Source organism: Psammomys obesus, unplaced genomic scaffold (assembly GCF_907164565.1).
Source record: "Psammomys obesus unplaced genomic scaffold, mPsaObe1.curated_primary_1811, whole genome shotgun sequence".
NCBI classification, from domain to species: domain Eukaryota; kingdom Metazoa; phylum Chordata; class Mammalia; order Rodentia; family Muridae; genus Psammomys; species Psammomys obesus.
The window spans coordinates 57,684,486-57,702,668 of record NW_026585504.1 but is presented as its reverse complement, the minus strand read 5'-3'; the positions used below and the strand labels follow the sequence as shown (position 1 = coordinate 57,702,668).

At 44.8% G+C, this 18,183-nt stretch overlaps 1 protein-coding gene across 2 annotated transcripts in view; it reads left to right on the top strand.

Annotated features, from left to right (window-relative positions):
- The first annotated feature begins 15,939 nt into the window (after positions 1–15,939).
- Tsn (translin) overlaps positions 15,940–18,183 on the top strand; it is an 11,628-nt gene continuing 9,384 nt past the window's right edge. Inside the window, exons 1-2 of one of the 2 annotated variants that reach the window (XM_055601527.1) lie at positions 15,940–16,236; positions 17,470–17,563. In XM_055601527.1, the coding sequence (XP_055457502.1) occupies positions 16,171–16,236; positions 17,470–17,563 (160 nt within the window). In that variant the 5' untranslated portion in view covers positions 15,940–16,170. The remainder of the gene's footprint in view (positions 16,237–17,469; positions 17,564–18,183) is intronic. The other variant, XM_055601520.1, reaches the window with a different exon arrangement.

Below are 18,183 nucleotides of genomic sequence, written 5' to 3'. Positions count from 1 at the left end.
AGAGGCAGCCATCCTTCTGGAGTTTTCCCTTCCAATCTCTTGTGTGAGGTTTTTGTGTATGTGTGTGTGCTGTGTGGTTTTGTGGTTTTCCTAGGTTCCTGACTGCCAGGGTACCTTTCCCTTCAGAGCTTCAATACTTACAGTGCCCTTGCTATATTGCTAACTGTTCCTTCCTGCATGAGCCTAACCCCAAACTCATCTGTGGTTTTTTTCTTTGCCATCCTTCTGTTTTATTTAACTTGAGACAGAGTCTCACCATATTGGTCAGCCTGGGGTCCAACTCCTGAGATCAAGAGAGCCTCTTGCCTTGGCCTCTGATTAGCTAGCACCACATATGTTAAGTGGTGCCAAAGTATTAAGTAGTGGCTCAAAGAGATTTGGGGGACTTATTTTATTATATTGAGACAGAGTTTCTCTGTGTAGCCTTGGTTGTCCTGTAACTCACTCTGCGGACCAGACTGGCCTTGAACTCAGAGATTCACCTACCTCTGCCTCCCAAGTGCTGGGATTAAGGGCATGAGTCACCATGCCCACTGTTTTGACTTAAGGGTACCTGAAAAAACAGCAAGTGCAAGACCATTCTGATCTCTCTCCTGTTTCCTTTTAAAGTTAGTATACATCTGGGGAGATGGTTCAGTGGCTAAGAGCACTGGCTGTTCTTCCAGAGGTCCTGAGTTCAATTCCCAGCACCCACGTGGCAGCTCACAGGCAATTTGACACTTTCTTCCTTCTGACACACACATATTTACACACAATCCCCCCCCACACACATATATATATATGCACCGAGGAAAAATCAAATCTTTAAAGCCAGAATTACAAAGTAACGGGGTTCTTTATGGCATTTTCATACAGCTGTCACTTTGCCCTAAACCATCTCCTTCCTCCTGCCCTTCTGTCTGAGTGTGTGCAGGTGCCTATGCATGCTTGTGTAGAGGCCAGAGGACAGTGTCGGCCGTGGTTTCTCTGTCACTTGTTTTCTTGAGACAGGTCTGGCTGGGAACTTCCTGGGTCAGCTGCACTGGCTGGTCACTTTGTTTCAGCGAGCTGCCTGTCCTCCTCCCCCAGCACTGGGAAAGGGCTACTATGTCCGGCTTCCAGCTCGGGTATCTGTAGCCGCATGTGGAGAGAGAGAGAGAGAGAGAGAGAGAGAAAGAGGGGAGGAGGAGGAGAGGAGAGGCTTCCTGCGCTTTTCTATAAGCAGGAAACCAACCACCTTTCTAAAACCAAGGGCAGAAAGTCAGAGGGAAGGAAGCATGTGCTGACCCTGTGGACCAGGCCCTACTTCCCATAGCTCCGTAGTCCAAGCCCCTCAGCTTGTCACACTTAAATAATGTTTAAGTATGTTAATAATGTTTCAGGCCCCCCACCTGGGTGCTGAAAGTAGAATTCCAGCCCTCTGGAAGAGCAGCAAGTGCTCTCTCCAGCTCCACTGTTCATGGTTTTTGTTTGTTTGTTTTGTTACTGTTTTGGGACAGGGTTTCTCTGTGTAGATTTGTATACCAGGCTGGTCTCAAACTCACAGAGATCCACTTCTGACTCTCTCTGATTGCTGGGATTAAAGGAGTGCACCACCATGCCTGGCTCACTGTTTATGTTTTTAATAGCAGATATAAAGTTATCATAATGGGCTTTATTATGACACTTACATACATGTACATATGTATTTGATCATATTCATGCCCATTATCTTTTCTTTCCCCTCCCACTCCTGCCGATCCCCTTCCTCTTCCCAACTAGCTCACCTTCCAATTGTGTGTGTGTGTGAGTGTAGGTGTGTGTGTGAGGTCTTAAGTTTGTTTTTAAATCCTGCATTACAGTCACTTACTTACTGTGGGGAAGTGGTGTGTGCCACAGTGCTCGTGTAGAAGTCAGAGGACAACTTGCTGGAGTCAGTTCTTTCCTTCTGCCATGTAGGCTCTGAGAACCAAAATCAGGTTGTCGGGCTTTGTGGCAGTTACTTTTACCTGGTGAGTCATCTCGATGGCCCCTATACTTAAGTTTTTCATGAGCTTCTGCTATTTTTCACAGCAACCTGTTTTTATTCTCACCACCCCTGTATAAGCATTCCTATTTCTCCACATTTTCATCAAGTCTCTCTCTCTGTGTGTCTCTGATGTGTGTGTGTGTTTGTGTGTGAGTGTATGTCTCTGTGTGGGGATGTTCACAGTGTCTATCACAGTGAGTGAAATGTGCTATCTGGTATTTTGGATTGCATTTCTTTTTGTGTTTGTGTCTCTGTGTGGGAGTGTGTGTATATTCACACTGACCATCCCAGTGGGTGTGACGTGGCATCCGGTAACATTTTCCTTTGTGTATATGTGTGGGCTCACGGTGGGAGTAAAGTGGTTTCTGGTAGCTTGGGGTGCATTTCTATGGTGGTTAGGGATATTATTCAGGTTTCTCACACGTGTAGGGGCTGTTTGTATGTTTTTTGAGAAATGTCTATTCAAGGGAGCGGAGAGAAGTTAAGATAGTGTACTGCTCTTTCAGAGGACCAGAATTTGATTCCTGATACGCAAATCAGGTGGCTTACAACTAACAGCCTGTAACTCCAATAGCCTCCGACTGTGCCTTCACTCCTATGCATACACCCACACACACGAAATTAAAAAACAAAAATAAATAAATCTTTTTGTTTGTTTGTTTGTTTGAGACAGGATATAAACTATGTATTTTGGTTGTCCTGGAATACGCTATATAGACCAGGCTGGCCTTGAACTCACAGAGATTTGCCTGCCTCTGCCTTCTTAGTGCTGGGATTAAAGGCTTGCACCACCATACATGGCTGAAACTAAATAAATCTTTAAAAAGAAATCTTTATTCAACTCCTTTGTCTTTGCTCATGACTACAACACAATGCTAAATATAAGACTTGAAACTACCAAAATCTCAGAGGAAGATGAGGGAGAAATGTCCATGATATTGGAATTGATAATGATTTCTTTATGAAAATTGAAAATATGTATTTCATCTATCTATCTATCTATCTATCTATCTATCTATCTATCTATCATCTATCTATCTATCATCTATCTATCTATCTATCTATCTATCAATCATCTATCTATCTATCTATCTGTCTATCATCTATCTATTTGTATATAGAGGCCCTCAGAGAGAGGACTTCAGATCACCTGAAGTTGAAATTACAAGTTGTGAGCCATTCAACATAATAAGTGCTGGGCTCAAATCTCAGGTCACCTAGAGTCATCTCTTTACTCCCCTTTAGATTTATTTTTATTGCTCGTCTTGGTGTTACATGCCTGTAAGTGCCGCACTCAGGAGGTAGGATTGAGTTCTGTGAGTTCCAAGTCATTCATGGCTGCATATTGAGACTCTGTCTCCAGCACAACACAACACAACACAACACAACACAACACAATTATGTATATTTTTAATAGTATACTCAAGTCCTCTGGAAGAGCAGAATGCTTTTAACTGTGAGCCATCTCTCCAGTCCCTATTTATTTTTATGTGATGAGTGTTTAGCTTGTCTGTAAGTGTACCCTACGTGCGCAGTGTCTGCAGAGGCCAGAAGAGGGCATCAGAATACATCAGAACTGCAGTTTCTGACTGCCAGCCAGGGTTCTCTGCAAGGGCAGCAAGCACTCTTAACCACATAGCCATCTCTGCAGCTCCCTAGTAGGTTTCTTTCAGTAACATAGTAGGAATTTCGGAAAAACACAAAAAGAGAAGTTTGTGAAAGTTTCTTATGTGGAAACAGTTGTCTTTCTGTCTTTTCCATTTGTTTATTTATTTACTTACTGATTGATTGATTTTGTGTATATGCCCTTCTATGAGTATAGGTGTCTGCACCTTGGTGCTGAATCACATGTGTGTAGGTCAAAGGGCTACTTGCATAGTTAGTGAGTTAGTTAGTTGGTTGGTTGGTTCTGGGATTGAACTCAGGGTAGGCTTGGTGGCAAGTGCCTTTACTATTGAGCCATCTTAGTGACTTGGTCTGAAGACAAATGTTTGTGAGATTCCTTGGATACAAAAAGAGGCCTCTGGGAGCTTTGTTTATCTAAGAGAGCAACTTCTGGGGAGATGCGGCCTCCTTAACTCCCTTCATGGAATACCATGACATAAAGAACATTGCAAAAGGGGCTGAAGGTCCGCTCAGTACAGTGCTTACCTCCCTTTTATGAAGTGCTGGATTCTTTCTCCAAATCTGAATAAACCAACACCTACATAGCCTGGGATACATGAGGCCCTGTCTCCCTAAAAGGGAGAAGGCAATGGCAAGATGGCATGGAGGGTAAAGGTTACTACTGCTAAGCTGAAGAATTGAACCGTGGAACCCAAATGGTAGATGGTGAGAACCAACTCCAGCAAGTTATCTTCTGAGTTTGTCTTAGTTTGCCTTCTGTTGCTATGATAAAACAAACCAAAACCAACCTGGGGGAGAAAAAAGTTTATGGGACTTACAGGTTAAAATCCATCATCAAGGGAAGCCAAAACAAGAACTAAGGTAGAAACTATGGAGGCCCACTCCTCATTGCCTGTTTCCAGTTTCACTTTTAACTGCTTGTCTTATACAACCCAGGCTACCTGTCTAAGGATGCGGGTAGCCACAGTGGGCCTGGCTCTCCTATGTCAATTACCAATCAAGGAAATGCCCCAAAGACATACCCACAGGCCAATCTGATGGAGGCAATTTCTTAACTGAAGTTTCCTCTTCCTAAGTGTTTTAGTTACTTTTCTGTCACTGTGATAAAACACCATGATCAGTGCAAATTATGGAAGAAAGAGTTTATTTTGGCTTACAGTTCCAGAGGAAGAGTCCACGATAGCAGAGGAGTCATGGCAGCTCATGGGAGCAGGAAGCTTGGGCAGGGAGCTGAGAGATCCCTCCTTCTGCAGACACGCAGAGAGAGCAAACTGGAAGTGGAGCGAGGCAGGGAACTCTCGGAGCTTGCTCCAGGTGAGGTACTTCCTCCAGCAAGGCTGCACTAGCTTAAGGTTCAAATAGCTCCCCAAACAGCATCACCAACCAGGGGCCAAGTGTTCAAATACTTAGTCTATGAGGGACTGTTCTTGTTCAAATGACCACACCAGGTATGTCATATTGACAACCAAGAATATTTCTTCTGGACCTTCACTCAACTACCATGGCATGCATCATACCAGGACACCAGATATCTTCCTCTGGCCTCTGTGAGTGCACAGGAGTGAGCACCCACTCAAGTGCGCACGCGCACACACACACACACACACACACACACACACACACACACACACACCACTAACAAAATAATAAAAAAAACCTTTTACATCTTAAAAAAAAAAAAAACCTGAAAGACCAAAGACAAAACAAACAAACAAAAAGCAAGCTGGGTGTGGTGTCTGAGGCAGAAGGCAGGCAGATCTTTGTGAGTTTAAGGCCAGTCTGGTGTACAAAGTGAGTTCCAGGACAGCCAGGGCTCTGTGACACAGAGAAACCCTGTTTCAAAAAACAAACAAACAAAAGAAAGCCCACTGTCCCTGCATAAACAGTTCTCAAAAACTCTCTTAACTCTTGTTCTCCACAAAGCCCCATGGTCTTTCTTAGAGAAATCTACTTCTTGTCATACTACCAAAAGAGACTTTTGTCCTTTCTTCCTCTTCCCTGCTATTTAGATATGTATCCCTCACCTCTAACTTCATCACTTAGTTAGCTAGCTCATTCCTCTGTTAGCTCCCACATATATGTAAATAGATCTTTGCAGAGTTTTCTATTTATGTTAATAAAGAAAGAAAAGAAGGAAGGGAAGGAGTGAATGGGGAATGAAGGAAGGACACACCTCCAATGACATGGACTTAAGATCTTTTAGGTCGGGGCTCATAAAGTTTCCATTGCCTCCACCAGCTCCCTGCGCTCAGGCTATTGACTTCAATATACAGACCTTCAGGGAAAATCCTAGACCCAAGTTATAGCAGGGATTCATGGTCAAAAGGTGTACGGCTGATGTAGGATGCTCCCAGACAGCAATGATTCTGTTCACCTTTTGACACATGGCTTTATATGTATCCTAGGCTGCTCTTGAACTCATGCTGTTCTTGCTTCCCAAGTGCTGTTTACAAGCTGGTGTAGCTACCCTGCTTGGTTCTAAGCTGTTTGGTTTTTATGTGCAAAAGCAGTTATTTATATCTGCTAGTTAGCCAGGTTGTCCTGCAGATCCAAAAGTGTGACATTTTGGGGGTCTTTAACCTAAGGTAACTTTGAATTTTCTACCATTCAGTTCCACTGCTACACCTAAATGCTACCATAATTGCTCAAACAAACTTGACACAATTGCAAGCATTAATATTATATTTATATAAATTTGGTCTATTTCAGAAGTTCATTTTCTTTTCATCTTTTTCTCTTTCTTTCTTTTTTCTTTTCTTTCTTTTTTTTTGAGACAGGTTTTCTCTGTGTAGCTTTGGCTGTCTACAATTCATTCTGTAGACCAGTCTGGCCTTGAATTCAGAGATCTGCTTCCCTCTGCCTCCTGAGTGCTGGAATTAAAAGTTTGGACCACCATCGCCCAGCTAGCAGTTCATTTTCTAATTTAGTTGTTTCCTTTCCTTCAATCTCCAGACAGTATAAAGATGGTAGTATATTTTAGTAGTTAAAGATACTTGCCTTTGGGGCTGGAGAGATGGCTCAGCGGTTAAGAGTACTGTCTGCTCTTCCAAAGGACCTGGGTTCAATTCCCAACACCCACATGGCAGCTCACAACTGTCTGTAATGCCAATTCTAATGGATCTGACACCTCCACACTAATGCACATAAAATAAAATTAAATAAGTTATTAAAAAAAAGATATTTGCCTTCAAGCCCGATGGCCCGAGTTTGATCTCCAGGTTTCACATGTAACAGGGAACTGTTCTTCCTCCCTGTAGAAACAGAGAACTGACTTTCACAAGTTCTCTGACTTCCACATTAGTCCATACAAACCCAATGCACAGTGAATAAATAAGCATAACTGAGAAGTTATGAATGAAAAGAGTTAACTTAAAAACATTATTTATTTTTATTTGCCAGTCAGAGAAGAACTTTTGAGAATTGACTCTCTCTTTTCACTGTGTAGAATCTGTGGATGGAACTCGGATTGTTAGGCTTGGATTATGGTCATGTGCCACCATGCCCCATTTTCTGCATTCCTGGGCATCAAACCCAGGGCTTCATGCCTACTAGACAACACTCTACCCTATATCTACCAAGCACTCTACTATCTATATCTCTAGGCTATGGCTGGGATTTTATATGAACTATCTTTTTAAAATAATTATCAAATAAAACTGAGAACGTTTTGTGGAGAAAAATTCACTTTGATATGTTAATAGGTGACTATGTAAATAGTCATATGTCCCTGGTTTCTTTGAGATCTAATATTCTAGCCTTTTGTTGACAAGGGGCAACATAATCTCTTCTGTTACTACTTCTTGATGAAATTGGGGCATCATTGTTGGGGCCCAGGAAGACTAGAGTGATGGCCAAAGGCCAGGAAGAGAGAGAGGAGTACAGGCTGGGACATTTGTTTCACTTACTCTCCAGGTTCTGAGGGACCACTGAGGTCCAGCTGCTTGGAGCCTTCTGGGATGCAGGTTCCGAAGGAGCACCTGGGTCTAGTGTGTTGTTGCATCCAGGAGCTGAAGTGGTAGCATACTCCTGGAATCCTGCACGTAGGAAGATGAGGAGAACCACATGATAGATTTTTAAGAGTGGGAAGTAGAAAAACCTTAGAGATAAGAGGCCTTAGGGAGTGTAGAGCATAGCAAGTTGAGAGAGAAGAGATTTGGGGATGTTATTAGTGCAGTGGTAGAGTTTGTTACCGTAAGAGAGTTTGAAAATCAAGTGTGCCAATTTTTGGTCATTGATTGATCTGAACTGAGGCCAAACCATTTGGAGTAGAAGACAGTGAGGCTTTAATACAATCTCCGGGATCGAGGCAAGGTGGCACACACCTGTAATCCCAGCACTTGGGGAGGCAAAGGCAGGCGGAGCTCTGTGAGTTCCAGGTCACCCCTGTCTACAATATGAGTCCAGAACAGTCAAGGCTACACAGGAAAACCCTGTCTCAAAAAAACCAAAACCCCAAACCTCCCCCAAAACCAAAACAAAACCAAAACAAAAATAAAATAAAATCTCTGAGTCCAAGGAGGAAAAGAGAAAGGGTCATGCAAAGCCTAGGAGGATGTAAAGAAGCTAGAGGCCCAGGAGGGCATAAGGAAGAGACAGAGCAAGCAGCTCCACAGGGGAGGTGAACAAAAGTCTCAGAAGGGCATAAAGAAACTATAGGGCTAAAGGAGAGAGCAGAGAGTGAACAGGGTCACAAAGTATAAGAAGCCAGGAGAAACAAATGATCCGGAAACAAACTCTGCTTCTGGGAGGATTCCAATAAAAGCCCAGGAGGGCTTAAGGAGGCTGAAGGACTGCATCTCCTAGAGGGGGGCAAGGGCTCTCAAGAAAGAGCTGAGAGAAGGTAGGTCTGACAAGGGGAAGGCAGGGAAAGAGTTGCAGGTCCAGGAGGGCAGAGAGAGGATGCAGGGCTACAGAAAGGAACTGAGAGGGAGCAGGGGGGGTAAGTGTCCTGATGACAAGAATTTTAATGTGGGCATCCCCAAGCAGACTGAACAGAATTTTCAGAGAGAGATGTCTCAAATCACAGTAGGAGAGGTGTAACTGTCCACATGATAGGGGTCCAGTAGGGAGACAGACTGTCCTGACAAACTGGTGTGGTAGTAACAAGAGCACACAGCTCTGAGGTGGTACTTACCCAGTAGAGGAGGAGAGAGAAAGCAGCTGAAGAGGTGGACTGGGAGAGGCTTTTAGAAAAATGGAAGGCTCTGTAATACCCCAAATTAACATGTAAACCCTACCTACCCAAAGACCATGCAATTTCTTGGAATCCTGGGAGTTGTAGTTCTTGGGAAATAACAAAACTTCATGGGAAAGTATGGTGACCTATGAGTTTTGTTCATAAAAGCACCTGCAACACCTGTCTCAGGACCACTCGGCTGAGAAATTCCTGGGAGTGATCCTGACCAAAGTCCATTAATTAGTCAGTATTAATTTTTAATAAAGCTTGCTTCGAATTTTGCCCAAAATGGTGGAATTGGTGTTTCTCTGGCATCTCAGGATTAACAGTTCCGATAGAGGGAGAGGAGTAAGCATTTTTAAAAATAGAGATGTACACCCGGGCATAGCAGGCCAGAGTAACAGATGTGCCACTAGGGTTTAGTAGACTCCAGGAACCCGAGAGGACACTTAGGGAGTAGGCAAGGAGAGATGGATAGTTAGATGGTTAGAACAGGTAGAGGGGGGAAAAACATCTGAAGAGATGGGCTATAGAGTTTATAGTCAAGTATGTTGGGTGGCAGAAGCCAGGAGAAACAAAAGATCCAGATGTTTATACCTTAGGAGAGTCAAATCAGTAGCTTGGTTCACAGTCCAAGTCCCTTGGAAGGGAAGTTATATATCCTACTCCTGGGTTTTCACATCAGATGAATGAAAAATGAGGACATGACTACTCCTAGGTATGAAGAAGGTTTATTGTGGTTATGAGGGAGCACGCACAGGCAGAGGCATCTGGAAGGGTCCAGACTGAAGTGGGCAATGGGGAGTGGGGTGATGAGGGGTGTGTGCAAGAGGACCAAGAGAGGAGGCAGTGGCTGTGGTTATATGGGAAAGAGAAGTTTGGGGAAGGAAAGCAGAAGACCAGCTCCCAGAGCTAGAGAAGCTCGGAGTAGGGAGTGGAGTGAGAAGTTCTGGGAAGAGTCACAGGGACTGAGTGATGCTGGAAGAGTCACCAACTCCATCTTGATATGTTAATAGGCACCCAGTTAGCCGTTTGTCCTGGGTTTCTCTGAGACCAACAGAGGAGGCAAAATTTTACCTCTAACTATTTTGTCCCTCCCCCCCCCACCTTGGACCTGAGAATTAAATTAATATTACAAAGACCAGAAAAATAGAAATCGGGGCCGGAGCAATGGCTCACTGTTAAGAGTGCTTGCTGCTCTTCCAAAGGACCCAAGTTTGATTCCTATCACTGATTACTGGTAGCTCACAACTGTCTTTACTCCAGCTCCAGGGTGACACCGCCCCTGTAAGTCTCCAAAGGCAATTGTACTTCCAGTTACACACACATGCACGGAAACACACATACACTTAATTTAAAAATACAATAAATGTTTTTTACAAAGCATATACATTTACTTATAAGATTTCTGTGGCACAGCGACTCTCACAAGGAGATGATGACTGAAAGACAAGTGTATACACAAATAGCAGTAACTCAGGGCCGCTGATCTGGCTCAGAAGGTAAAAAACACCCGCCACAGAGTCTGGACCTGAGTTTGATCCCCGGGATCCATGTGGTGTGGTCTGACCTTGGCACACGCTACATCCCCACTCTCCAATCATACAAAGTAAACAAACTTTTAATTTAGGGTCTGGAGAGACGGATCAAGGTCTCAGGACCCTTATAGGCCTAGAAATGAGCTCAAGCTAGACTACAGGATTTTTGGCAGTTAGAAACTTGTGAAACCAGTTTTTCCATCTCTCAAAGGAGTCCTTCCCTGCAGTTACTTGTCCCTCTTATAATCCATAGGATTTGTCACCTTGCACTCTCTCCATCTGTCTTGCTTTTCTCTTGGGCTAGCTCGTTATTCTTCCATAAGCTCCTTCCCTTGGTATCTTCACCTCTCTTCCCAACGCTCCTGCCTCCTTACCTCTGGCTATGCTGTATCTTTTATTTTCTCTCTGCTCTGGACTATTCCAGATACCTCAGAATCTTTTCCCTCTTTTATGAACAAGAAAAACCTTCTGCCTAATGGAGCAGTCATGTCCACAGTTTCTTCTTCTTTTCCACCTCCTCCTTCTTTTTTTTTTTTTTTTTCAAGACAGGGTTTCTCTGGCTGTCCTGGACTGGATTTGTAGACCAGGCTGGCCTCTGCCTCCCCAGTTCTAGGATTAAAAGCATGCACCACCACCACGCCTGGTGTCAGCAGTTTCTTTACTACATTCCTTGCATACACTCATAAACACCTGTAACTCCAACTCCTCCCTGGGGATCTGATGTCCTTTCTGGCCTCTTCAGACACTACGTTCAACCTTTGAAGACAAGACTTCTCCCCACCCCCTGACTTAAAAATAAATTAGTTAACTATATATACCTTTAGTATTTTAAAAGAGCAGTAAATTATTTTAAGCGTGACAAGCAGAGGGTCTTGGTCTGGGTAGCTGTGGGAAGTAGGGAAGCGGCTGGTCCACAGGGTTGGCACACACTTCTCTCCCTGTGACTTTCTGCCCTAGGTGATAGAAAGGTGCTTTCCCTCTGGTCTAGACTCTGAACTTGGGCTCTGTGCATGCTGGGCAAGCACTGTACCAATGGGCTCCACACCCAGCTCTGACTGTACAGAAACAAACAGAAGAGAGGCATCTCATTTGGTAGAATGCTTGCCTCGCAAACATGAAGAGCTGAGTTTCATCCCCAGAACCTCTGGAACTTATACAAAAGTGGACGTTGTGTTGGAGTGATGTTTTTGTGCACTGTGTAAAGATTATCCTTGTATTATTTAAATGCTGATTTCTGTGCTGGTGCAGATCTGATTACAGGCCGGACTTTGACGTTTTTTTATTTTTTATTTTTATTATTATTTTTTTAACTTTTTCGAGATAGGGTTTCTCTGTGCAGCCTTGGCTGGATTTGCTTTGTAGACCAGACTGGCCTTGAACTCACAGAGATCCGCCTGCCTTTGCCTCCCGAAAGCTGGCATTAAAGGCCTGACCCACTACACCCGGCAGCGGCAGCGTTGTTATTTTTATAAAGCAACTCCTGCCTCTATATTTTGTAAACATTGTTCTCCATCACCTTCTGATTGGTTTTAATAAAAATCTGATGGCCAATAAGCTGAGGCAGGATTAGGAGGCGGGACTTCCGGTCAGGGTCGGGGGAGAGGAGGAGGTTCCCAGGGGCAGACCAAGAAGCAAGGCCAAGGACCCCAGCAGGACGCAAGTTAAGAAGCCGGTGCCTGGACAAGAGTAGGAAGGACAGTAACAGACCATGTGGCTTCGGTGTAGGCCAGGCCAGTATTACCAGGTTAAAAATAACCCAGAATCTGCCCAGCTTAGTGCTATAAGGTAATAATAAATAAAAAGTCCGTGTCTTTATTCTGGAGCTGGGGCTGGCATAGAAAGTTGTCCGCTGATGATAGGGTTCCTAGGTGAAAAGGTCAGGATTCCTACAAATGACCTTGCTCTCTTAGAAAGGAATGTTTGCAGAGATACCTATCTCCCACAGTAATCTGTCTTGCCTGAAGCAGACAACTCAAGGGAAAAGAGACAGTGAAGCTGACCTAGCCTCCTATGGATGCAATTTCCTTATTTCTCAGCCTGTTCCCCCACAGACCATCCCCCTGTCCCCTCCAGACAGAAGGAATGTCTGTCCTTCCATGTTTGAAATAAACAGCCCAGTCTGTAGAGGTCAGATTCTGTCTCTTTACGCTTCCTCAGAAATCTAACAACACATGCTACTACTAAATACAAACCAGTCATAAGCTGGATATAACTTAAATGCTGGTCATCAGACATTTGAGAAAATTTGGCTCCATTCAGTGTTACAAAGACTTTTAAATTTGGGTACGTGTTGTTGCAGCATGGATGAACCTTGAGGACCTTGTAAAATAATGTGAAATAAGCCTATGCTGGATAGTTTTATGTCAGCATGACACAAACTAAAGTCATTTGAGAGGAGGAGCCTCGACTCAGAAAATACTTTTATTAGATGGTACCATCCCCTGGGCTGGTGGTCCTGGGTTCTCTAGGCAGGATGAGCAAGCCATGAGGATTAAGCTAGTTAGCAGCACCCTTCCATGGCCTCTGCATCAGCTTCTGTCTCCAGGTTCCAGTCCTGCTTGAGTTCCTGTCCTAACTTCCTCCAATGATGGACCTGGAAGTGTAAGCCAAATAACCCCTTTCCTCCCCAAGTTGTCTTGGTCATGATATTCTATCACAGCAATGGAAACCCTAACTAAGACAAAGCCAGATACAGAAAAACCAAATATTTTCACGTTGTTCTTCTTTACCTGAAATTCACTATGTAGCTGAGGATGGCCTTGAACTACTGGTCCACCTGCCTCTGCCTCTGCCTCCTGGGTGCTGAGAATGCAGGGTAGGCCATCCTCCCATCCCCCCACCCCCAGTTTATGTGATCCTGGAACCTATGCTCTTCTGACTGATCAGGAACTTGATGCCCTTGCCTAAGGTAGGTGATCTTTGGGGTGAATTAAGAGAGGTTCCTGGTAAATACAAACTCAACTCAGGTCAAAATCCTACTGTTTAGGACATTGTCATTAGTACTGTCATTTTGGGGGCCCCTCTTTGGAACTGAGCTGCATCCATATCCCCTAAAGTTACACTTCATGAGATATCTAGAACAGTCAGATTCATAAGGCAGAAAGTTGTTTGGCACGCACTTTTGGTACCCTCACCCCGTTTTTTTTTGATCTAGTCTCACTATTAGCTCAGACAGTCCGTTACCTTTTCATCCTCTTGCCCTGATGTCAAAAGTGCTGGTTTTACAGGTATACATCACCACACCTGGCCTACCTACCCTTTCTACACCCCTCTAGAAAGGGGTCTTGCAATGCTACTCTGCTAAAACCTCCCTCTGAGAGACCAACCCAGTGCTCCCGGGTTGGTCTTTCACTCAAGGGATCCTTCTGCTTCAGCCCAGAGTATCTGGGATAACAGTGTGAAACCTTTCCAGAGCACGTTTCTGAGATCTAGATTTCACCTTTAGAGATAAGCATTAGCAATTTGTGATTTGATAAGAGAAGCCATGCCCTCAGGGGAAAAGAAAGTTATCTCAAGACACACTTCCAGTTGCTGCCCTTACTGCCTGAGGGGAGGTCCCAGGTCCTAGCAGGTTTCAACCTTTTGCCTGTATTCTCCAGCTCTTGGGCTTGCATACAGTTACAGCCACTTGGTGTGGTCCAGCTAGGAAGCCAGTGGATATTGGTACCAGTATCACCAGTTTGGTCTACTTGTTGGGCTAAAGGACTCAGCAGAGAACGAAGCCCTTATCCTCCTACCATCCACAAGTCACTCTAACCAACTGTTGTTGGTAGAGCCACTGTCCTCATGTCTGCCATATCCCTGAACTTGGATTTCTGGAAACTTTCCCAAAAGGTACTTGAATAAAATAGCAGACATGGGAATTTGATCAAGTGATGACTTAGGATGGGCATGGTGGTCCAGCACTAGGGAGGTGGAGGCAGGAAGAGCAGGAGGTTCATGGCCATCCTTAGCTACATAATGAGTTCAGCACCAGCCCACTTAAGACCCTGATGAATGAAAGATGAGGATGTGACTGCCCCAAGGTATGGTTGAGGAGAAGGTTTATTCTAGATATGAAAGAGAAAGCTTCCAGGGACATCTGGAAGAGTCCACACTGAACCGGGCCACGAGAGGAGAGAGAGGTGGGGAGAGTGAGAGAGGAACAGAGAGGGCATGCGGAAGCAAGTGGACCAAGAGAGGAGTCACAGGCCAAGACCAAGCCAGGAGCCTTAAGAAAATGTGTTGCAACTATGGCTGAGTTATATAAGGAAGATCTACTGGGGGCTGAGGGTGGGAGTAGAAGCCCTGCTCCTGGGAAGGAGAGGTTAGGGTAGGCAAGGGTGAGAAGTACGGGGGAGCCGCAGGTGCTGAGACTTGTCCCAGGTTTCTTTGAGATGTAACACCTACCTTAACAAAACAAAACAGAGGAACTCAAAACTGATTGTTGGAATAGAGAAGCTTTCAGACCAAAAGAGCCAGCCTGCTCCTGTGCTCAAGCAAGGTATCGAAGTCCCAGTCAGAGCCTCCAAAGAAAGGTACATATTGAGGGTAAATGGCACTTGGAAGATTCCTTCCTGTCTAAGTTAGGAGGCATCTGGGTCCATCACATGAAGAAAAGCAGTTCCTGTACAAGCAGGCAGTGGCATCTTGCTAATTCCTGCTTCTTCAAAGAAGAATGATTCTTTTGAGTTTAAGATAGGTTTCCTGGGTTGGGGGCAGAGTTTGAGAGTGACCTCCACAGATTAAACATATAGTCGCTGTGTGTGTGTGTGTGTGTGTGTGTGTGTGCGTGCGTGCGCGCGCGCGCGCGCGCGCGCGCTTGAATAGGCCAGAGGACAACTTGTAGGTTCTTTTTTTTCCATAAGACTGTCCGGCTTGGTGACAAGCCCTTAACTGCTAAGCCTTCCAATGATTAAGAGCCATCCACTCCACCCCAGAACATGCCCTTTCAAAGAAATAATTCACAGAATTCGACCCAAGCTCGTTCAGAGAGCAAATGGACTGCTAACGAGGTGGAGAAGCAGCTGCAGGAAATAGGTGAATTCTGGGCAGTTTAAGATTGCTCAAGACCAGATGGATCTTTAAGATACTCATTGGGAGGATAGGACAGTGGTGGGGCGGATCATGTGCCAGGACCTCAAAGCCCCGAAGCACTTTCAGAGCGCAAGTGTTTTGATCAATTGCAGGTTACATTAACAGACATTTTTGGAGATAACATTTTTATCTATTAATATTTATTTAGAGTATAGGCTTATTTATTTTTATTTATCGGATGGCATTCCCTCAAGATCCTTTCACACTCAGTTTATGCATGCTCTTTGTTGAGAAGAACGCGAAGCATTCAAAGTACATAAAGGAAGTATACATATAGCACTTGCACAAGCAAACAGCGCCACTCACCGGCCCCGCCCTTTTCGAGCCACGTGCTGCTAGGGCGCCCCCCCAACCCTGCTGTTTCCCTAGATGCCTATCTTCGAGTCCCCGCCCTCGGCCCCGCCTCCTCCATTGGAGCTGCCAATCAGCCGGCCTATGGCCACGTGCCGCCGCCGCCCCTATGTAGGGCTGTTTCCGGAGATGCCTAGCTGAGGGCAGCGGGCGAGGCTCCGCCCTTAGTCCTGTGCCCGGCCTCGGGACACACGCGCGGCGCGGGGCTCTGCGCGCGGCGCCTCAGGCATTGCGGCGGGCAGCCCGGGCTCCGGTGCGCCGCGGGCGTGGGAAGACCCCGGCGCCGGCGGTGGCGCAGAGCCGGTGGACGCGGCGGTAGACAGCATCGGGCGTCGCGAGCGAGTGCGCTGCTTGTCTGTGGGTCGTGCTTTTTCGACGGTGCTCGGGCGCTGGCTGATCGTCGGGCGGCCGGCGCCATGTCTGTGAGCGAGATCTTCGTGGAGCTGCAAGGCTTTTTGGCTGCCGAGCAGGACATCCGAGAGGCGAGCCCCCTTCTTCCCCATCTCCTTTTCTTTCCCTAGTCAGGCTGGGCCACTTGTTCCGGCCCTGTTCGGTCTCGCGTTTTCGGGCCCGATGGGTTCAGGTTAGGCCGCCTCTTGGTTCTGGATTCCACTGCTTTCCTGCTTCTTTGCATCATTTGCCTCTTTGAATGTCACTTTTTCTATTTCAGCATTTCCAGTCTCAGACTCCGTTAATGCCGGGGGCTATCCAGCACACCTTTTCTGCATTGGTTGCTCGCTCTTTCTTTCCGTTTTCATCCTTCCCTCTTTCCTTTCTCTCTTCCGTTTTTTTCCTTTCCTTTCCTTTTCCTTTTTAAAGCACTCGCGGCTTTTCCATAAACAAACACTCTCCTGTAGCTTCCCCATCCCACATAAAATGCAAAAAAAAAAAAAAAAAAAAAAAATCTAGATTCTATGGCTCTCACGGTTTTTTTCCCTGATCCCCCTTTACACTTGTTAATGTGTGTGTGTGTGTGTGTGTGTGTGTTGGAATTTACCTTTTCATTCCTTTAGTGCTCCAGATATTGTCTTTCCTGAGGACTCTTTGATTTACTGTTTGTTTTTGCTAGAATTAGTTTATTTCCTGCTCTCGCCGACTCTTTTCTTTTTGTACCTGAGACAGGATCTCTATGTATAGCCCTGGATGGCCTCGAACTTAAATCTGTAGTCTTCAATGCTGAGATTTCATGAGCGCAATTTAAAGTCCTCACCTTGACCTTACAGCGGAAAGGATTGCTATTCTGTTATGTTTTCTGTTAGCTTTTAAAATCCTGAAAAATTAAGCAAATGTTTACCTGTCTTATTGAACTCCTAGAAGGGATTGCTTGCTTCTCTGATGTTTGGGTAATGCCCATCACTAAATGTGCTCAGAGAATGTAAAATGAATGAAAACCAGTCAACACTTGTAACTTAAAGTGTTTGTTCTATAGAAAACGTTTGCATTGCCAACTGTTCATTTTTGTAGTGTCTCAGTTGGGTACTTGAGCAGGTGGTCTTTCATGGCTACCTGAGGAATCTAAGGTTTTTTTTTAGCGACTCCTTTAGTTGTGACTGGAAGAAGAAATCACTGGAACAGAGTGTGGTTGCAGACCTGAAGAACCTTCTTTCGAAGGTCCTGAGCCTTGTGACTAGAGTAAGGGTGTGGTAGCATGTTTGTAGGAGACTGTGGTAATGATTACCTTGGTTTATCTGATTTTTATTTTTAATTCTCTCTAGGAAATACGAAAAGTTGTACAGAGCTTAGAACAAACTGCTCGAGAGATTTTGACCCTGCTTCAAGGGGTCCATCAGGGCACTGGGTTTCAGGACAGTAAGTTCTTTGCTTTGATTTTGAAGGTTTTTGTTCAGTCTGTCAATCTCTAAGTCATGTACTCATAATGAGTACATCTGTCATTTTACTGTGTGAAATATTCATTATGCTCTCTTTCTTGTGAGTGAAAATCGGAGAATAGTGGTTTGATAATTTTATGACATTTTCAATATTCTGATATTTTGGTTGCTTTTCCACTTGTGCACAGTGTGGTTTAAATAGGGATGTTGTGTTCCTGTGATGGTCTACTGGCAGTACAACTGCCTAAAATCCTCCAGTATAAAGATTTTATTTATTTATACAGTGTTCTGCCTGCATGTATGCCTGCTGGCCAGAAGAGGGCACCAGACCTCATTGTCGTGAGCCACCATGTGGTTGCTGGGAATTGAACTCAGGACTTTTGGAAGAGCAGCCAGTGCTCTTAACCTATGAGCCATCTCTCTAACCCCCTCTTGTAAAAGAGCTTTTATTTGATATGTGTGTGTTTGTGTGTGTGTATGGTGTATGCATGTGTATATATATATATATAAGCATATATATATCAAGAGGATTTTAGGCAGTTGTACTGCCTGCCTATCTATCTATCTATCTATCTATCTATCTATCTATCTATCTATCTA